The following is a 6,820-nucleotide window of genomic DNA, read 5'->3' as shown; positions in this document are numbered from 1 at the left end:
TAATCGCAAATAAGATTGCGATTTGAAGGGTGCCAGGGGTGTCCACAGGCCACCCTGTAGCACCCCTCAAATGAAATTTCACACAGGTGTTGCACACACACATGTCCAAAGGACATGTGTGTGTGTAACATGCAACTCAGAAAAATGCATTTAAATGCATTTTTCTGAGTTTTCGCAATTTACCGCGAGGTCTGACCTCGCGGTAAATTGCGGCAAGAAATTGCGAATTCGCAAATTTAAATTGGATGTTGAATTGCATTTAAGGAATCTCTAATAGAGATTCCTTAAATGTAATTCCTCGCACATTTGCGACATCGCAATTAGCGATTTTTGCATTTGGGTGCTGAATCCCAAATGCAAAAATCGCTCTCGCAAAGGGCCGGATTCTCAGAATCCGGCCCCTTGCGAGCAAAATTTAGGTTCATGAATCGGGCGGTTAATGTTCTAATCTATACCTTGAAGTTTTCATGCAGCTCTTTGATGATGCAAATACCAAAATAATCTCTCAGACAAAAGCAGTAACTCACTGACCAATTTACATGATATGCATTTTGTGAACTGCGTGCTACACATTCTTTGCAGCAGGCATATTACCCCACTGTGTCTACCTTACCAAGAGTCAAAACTTCCACTAGACAAACCTCTGATCTCTCTCAATAAAGAACATTAATCAACAAAGTTATCTTCACATTTTTATTGTTGCCTGGAAATTGCTGGAGACCAGGGATGCAGCACCAGGTACTTTTCAAATCATAATGCACTTGCAAACACGACGCCCCTACCCTAAGTCAGCGACCTATGTTTGCTTGGTGCAGCAAGATTCATATACATGGTTCTTTAACATTTAGTCTGATTACTATATGAATGCAAATAACAATAAAGCATACATGAAAACTGTGACAACATGCCTGCTTTTCTCAATATTTCATTTCGAAAGTATGCGATTGTATTTGTTTAAAGGGCAATGATTTGTATAGGGTCATTGGAAAGTCCACAAGGTTGTCCCTGCCCCCCCCCCCCCCCCGAATTTTAGTGTCTCCTACGCCCCTGAACTTTAACAATGCCGAGACCATTGCATTGTAAATGCGTGTTACTCTAAAACGTTTGAAGTAAATATCAAATGTCCATACTCCTCTAAAATGGCCCATTCGACAAACATCCCATCGCACTGTTTAGAAAATGCGCTTCCCCAGATGTCCATACTCCTCTAAAATGGCCCATTCGACAAACATCCCATCGCGCTGTTTAGAAAATGCGCTTCCCTTCCCGTCACCGCCTCTGGACGCCGCTAACATCAGCCTGCTGCGTCGTACACAGTACGAAACATAGCACGTTCCGTGACCTCACGTATTACGTTAGACGTCTGAACCTCGTATAATCTTTGGTCGTCACCACGCTCTGCAGATTTAAAGTACTACGCACCAGCAGATAGCAGCTTCAGAGGTTGGCAGAACGTGGTATTCTGCGCGTGCGCAAAACTCGTTGTTGGTTAAGGTTTTGCTCAGCGCTGGCGTGGTTGTTCTTCTGGTATTTGTCCCGGCGTTTACCATGTCGGGCCGTGTCAAGCCTCGCGCCGCAGCTAACGCGGCGTCCATGGCGTGCGGAGAATCCGTGAGTGAGAGGATCCTGCGGGACGTGCATGGGCTGTACACAGAGCCCGAGAGCGGTGAGAGCACAATTGGAGCTTAGGGACACGTACTCTATGACGGGGACACTCTCCCTCTCGTGTCAACTAATGTTTACAGCATTCTAATTGTATCTGTACAGCGCTTACTGGACTAAATGATCGGCTGGAACTGTGCGCAAACATGTGGAAGTACAGGCAAGTGGAGATGCATTACCCCGAGAAATATTCGCACGAGCTGTGCATGTATTCGGGTTCTGGAAAAGCCTGGAACGGATACTCCAGTAGCAGTTATGATAAAACCTCTTTATTCTCTTTTAACAGATAGCCATTCCCTTCCTTAAAACCCATGTAGGGATAGTTTAAACAGCGGAAAAGTTCTATACAGGGCCATTGGAATTATGCAGCAGGGGAGGGCTAAATTATGCAGCAGGGTTGAGTGAATTATTGTTTGATTGTATTCATTATGTAGTACTTTTTACACTTGTTAAAATTATCTGGGCTTGAAGCGTATCTCCTTAGTAACCTCCTTAGTAACAGTTTAACACCCAAATATAGGAATAAGCAACAGAAAGTTAACTTTGCAAAGGGCATTCCACTGTGCAGCAACACTGGTTTCTGCATTATTAGTAACTTTTGAACCGTTTGAGCTAGAGACTATTGTGGTTGTGAAAATCTGCAGATCATGCAGCTGATTATTAAATCTGTGGCAAATCTATAATCCTGTGCAAACCGCTCTGGCCGCACAATATCATAATTCCCCTGGCCCTGCGTATATGGCTTAGATTCACGTTGCATGTGTTGCTTTAAGTTTGTATTTGAAAGAGGGGGAGGAAAAATTCCAGTTTTTAACGATGGACCTGATTGTTTTACCTTTCTTTCCATTAAGCTGCTTGTCCGGTATGTAAAATGCTGATCAAGTAGCAATACTAGTTGCTAATCTTGTGATTCTGCAAATTAGGTACTTGGAAGGTTGTGCTTTTTAAGGTCTAGCTTCCCAGACAGCATTAGCTAGTAGTCTTAATTTTTTTTAGATTGAAGCCTACAAGACAGCACAGCTGTCGGGTTTGCTAAAGACATCTGGGGTCGTTCAGAAATCTTCCCTGGGTATGCATTCCTCCCATTGCTGACCATTGGCTTTGGTGGTTTGTAAAACACATATTTTCTGGCTTTCTATTTGCTGGCTTTATTTGTTTTAGGCTGCCCAGTGTGGGGCCTTCCCAAGGGGTAAAGCATTTTCACACTTCCTCTTCTTATATTCCTCCATGAGTGCTCCCTTCTGTTAACAGGCCTTTAAATCTTGTTCTTATATTGTTACATTAGTTGTGCATTCAAAGACATTGGTTGTCGTTTAATTCATACAAATCGATGTAGGATCTGCTAGTTTAGACAACATAAACTAGGGGATTAGTATCCAGACTGATTCTAGGCACCCTCAAAGGATATGTTAGTTTGTAGACCAGCTAGCTCATAGTGCCACTATGTACCCCTCTTACAGAGGAGTGAATAGTTTCTGGTAACTATTGAACATGACAACCCTGACCCCTCGGGCATCGTGGAAACAGTACAGTACTTTTCGCTCAGTCACTCATCAATCACACGTTTGTCATGCGCTACTACCTACCCGTGAGGGTCTCAAGGCACTGGGAGGGGGGGGGGGGGGGGGGTTTGCCTGATTCCAGTCCATTAAGGAGGTGGTCTGTTGAAGAGCCAGGTTTTGAGGTTTCTTGTGAAGATGGGGCGAGATGTTGTCAGTCTGAGGTTGAGAGGGAGGGCGTTCCAGTCTCTGGCCGTGAGTAAGGAGACGGAGCGGCCGCCTGATCTGGTCTTTCTCGTGCAAGAGGACCACGGCGTAGGAGAGCTGGGCTGGTCGTAGGGTCCTTTGGGGTGCGTGGAATTTGAGTTGGCTGTTCAGGTATGCTGGCCCGGTGTCGTGGAGGGCCTTGTGAGCGTGGGTGAGCATCTTGAAGGTGACTCTAGCTTCGATGGGTAGCCAGTGGAGTGCAGATGCTGGGAGATAGTAGAGTCTGCTGGTGACCAGGGCGAGAGTGACGGTCTTTCTATGTATTTGGGGGATCCATTTGAAGGTCTTGCGTAGGAGGCGGAGAGTGTGGAAGCAGGACGAGAGGGCGTTGATCTGGCGATCCATTTTGAGTTTGGAGTCCAGGATGATACCCAGGTTTTTTGCGTTGTCCGTGGGGGTGGGCGGACTACCGAGGTGAGGGCCACCAGGTGTCGTTCCAGGCGTCTGGGTGTGGGACCATGATGAGTTAGTTGAAGGCAGCTGTTTTTCATCCATTTGGCGACGGCTTCCATGCCTTCTCAAAAATTGTGTCTGGCTGTGTTGGGTTCATTGGATAGCGAGAGGATGAGTTGGGTGTCTTCTGCGTATGACACAATGTTGAGTCTGTAGGTTCTGACGATGGGGGCGAGCGGAGCCATGTAGACGTTAAAGAGCGTAGGGCTGAGCGATGACCCCTGGGGGACTCCGCATTTGGTTGGTGTAGGGTCCGAGAGGATTGGGGGGGTCTGACCCTCTGCGTTCTGCCGGAGAGGAAGGAGCGGATCCAGTCGAGTGCCTTGTCTTGAATTCCTGCGTTGTGGAGACTGTGTATTATGGTGCGGTGAGAGACTGTCGAACGCCGCTGAGAGGTCGAGGAGGATGAGGGCTGCTGTTTCTCCTTTGTCCAGTAGGGTGCAGATGTTGTCTGTTGCGTGCGAGGAAGGTGGTTTGCGTGCTGTGATTTTTTTTTTCTGAAGTTGATTGGGAGTCGAGGATGTTGTGCTGGGAAGTTGGCTGTTGATGGCTTTCTCGATGACTTTCACTGGGAAGAGGAGCAGGGAGATGGGTCTGTAGTTTTTGAGGTCGGTGGGGTCCACTGAGGGTTTCTTGAGGAGGGGATTGATCTCTGCGTGTTTCCAGACGTCTGGGAACAATGCAGTTGCCAGGGAGTGGTTGATGGTGTGGCGGAGCTTGGGTGCCATGATGTCGGCGGCTCTGTTGAAAATGTGGTGGGGGTAGGGGTCCGAAGGGGCCCGCAGTGGATTGAGTTAATAGTCTTCAGTGTGTCTTTGGAGGTGAGGGCTGTCCAGTTGTCGATCGTTCGCTTCATGGTGTTGGGGATGGTTGGTGGGGGTTCAGTGTGTTGGTTGTCTTCATCGAAGTTGTCGTAGATTCTCTTGATTTTGTGGTGGAAAAAGGTGCTCAGTTTGTCTCAGAGGTCTTGTGATGGTGGGATGTCAGTGGACTCGCTGGTAGGTTGGGCAAACTTCTTGATGATGTTGAAGAGTTTTTTGGTGTTGTGTGCGTGGGTGGAGATTCTGTCTTCAATCGCTTTTTTTCCCTCCGTTTTCTGATGAGTTGGTGGTGGACATTAGTGGCGGCTCTGAAGTTGTATTGGGCTTCTGTGGATATGGTATTCCTCCAGTCCTTTTCGAGGCGGAGGCAGGTGCGTCTGGACTCTCAAAGTTCGGTGGTAAACCATCTAGCTTTCTTGGTGTGGGTGTTGTTTTTCTTGAGGGGGGCTAAGCTGTTTGTGCTGCCGGATGCTCCATCTGTGCAGTGTTTGGGCTGCGGCGTTGGCGTTTTCGTTGACGGTGTGGGTGGAGTTGCTGAGAGATGAGGGTAGCTGGTCGTCTGTGATTCTGGTCCAATTTCTTCGTGGGAGCAGGTGCTGCTGTCTTTGAAAGGTGGGTGGTCTGTGGATGGTTGGTGTTCTGAAGTGGACGAATTAGTGGTCGGTCCATGGAAGTTCTGTGGTGTGGCTTAAGGTGATGGAGTTTCTTGTTGTGAAGAGTGGGTCGATGGTGTGTCCTGCTGAGTGCGTGGGTTCTGTCAAGATCTGGCGGAGTCCAATGTTGTGGAGGTTGTCCAGGAGGGATGTGGTGCTGTGGTCCAATTGGTTGTCGCGGTGAAAGTTGAGGTCTCCCAGCAGGGTGTAGTTGGTGGATGCGATGCCCTGCGGGGAGACTATGTCCGTGATGGATTCGACAAAAGGTTCGCGGGGTCCAGGGGGTCAGTAGATGAGGGTTCTTCAGAGTGTGGTGGTGGGGCTGGCCAGTATCTTGAAGTGAAGGTGTTCATCAGGTCTGTGGGCTCGTTGGGGAGTGTGCTCAGGCGCAGGGTGAATTTTTGAACGATGGCGATTCCTCCTCCCGGGCGGATGGAGCGGTCCTTATTGGAGATCTTGTATCATTGGGGGATAGCGATGTCCGGTCCCGAGGAGGTGTTGGTCCATGTTTCGGTGAGGAACGCTACCTCCGGGGTGGTGCTGTCGAGGAGGTCCCAGATTTCGGTGGCGTGTTTGTGGAGGAATCGGATGTTAAGCAGGAAGGATTGCAGGGTCTTCGGATCAGGTGTGTTCTTGCTGTAGGGTTGTGCTGGGTCCTTGTTCCTGACGGTGCTGTAGGTTTCATGGCAGCGGTGACAGCTGAAGGGTCCGTGGGTGTTGGCTGGTGAAGCTAGCTTGCAGTTGTTGTTGCGGCCTGGGTTAAGTGTGTGGAGTGCTGCTGGGTCGTAACGTTGGCAGGGCGTAGGTCCAGGGTTCCTGGCGCTGGTCGCAGACGGGCTTGCCTTTGGTGTGCCCGCTGCGCGGCCGAGCAGTGGCTGCCATTAAGTAGGGGTTGGGGAAGGCTGGACAGCTGGGAGGCGGGAGTGGGGAGGGGAGCTGGATTGGTCGCGCTGGTCGTGCTGGTAGGGAGGGGCTGTGGGAGCAGCAGCGATGTGGAAGCGGGAGGAATAGAGGAAACGAATAAAGGGAAAAGGTAAAGTAAGTAGGGAGAAATAAAGCAGGAAAACACGCAAAAAACAGCAGAAATGCAGAAAGGTGAAAGAAGACGGTAGAGGAAAAAACAAGTGAAAACTGAGCGAGAGTAAGGAGACAGAGGTCCACTGGACTTCCAGGGATGAGGCGCAGGGTAAGCTGCAGGTGGAGGAAGGCCTCGAACCAACGCTAGAGAGTAAAGGGGCAGGCCTCACTTAGTGGTGGAGCTTCGAGGGTGGGAGAGCAATTTCACTGACAGTCAGTGGTCTTGCTCGTGCTCACTTTGTCTCAGAGAGGTACACAGAATAAATGGTGGGGGCGTTTTCAATAAGTTTTTATGGCACCAGCGTCATTCTAGCATAAAATTCGGGTGATGCAACAACCATTTAACACAAACGGATGTATCTGGTTAAGAAAAAGTAGAATTCTACCA

The 6,820-nt window shown here is 49.0% G+C and overlaps 1 protein-coding gene across 1 annotated transcript in view; it reads left to right on the top strand.

The window, feature by feature from the left end:
* Nucleotides 1–1,428: 1,428 nt before the first annotated feature.
* LOC147705732 (uncharacterized) overlaps nt 1,429–6,820 on the top strand; it is a 338,142-nt gene continuing 332,750 nt past the window's right edge. The window contains exon 1 of the mRNA XM_086932177.1: nt 1,429–1,666. Within this exon, the coding sequence (XP_086788303.1) occupies nt 1,549–1,666 (118 nt within the window). The 5' untranslated portion in view covers nt 1,429–1,548. The remainder of the gene's footprint in view (nt 1,667–6,820) is intronic.

This window comes from Lissotriton vulgaris, chromosome 7, assembly GCF_964263255.1.
Source record: "Lissotriton vulgaris chromosome 7, aLisVul1.2, whole genome shotgun sequence".
NCBI lineage: Eukaryota > Metazoa > Chordata > Amphibia > Caudata > Salamandridae > Lissotriton > Lissotriton vulgaris.
This window is presented reverse-complemented; position numbering and strand designations above follow the sequence as displayed.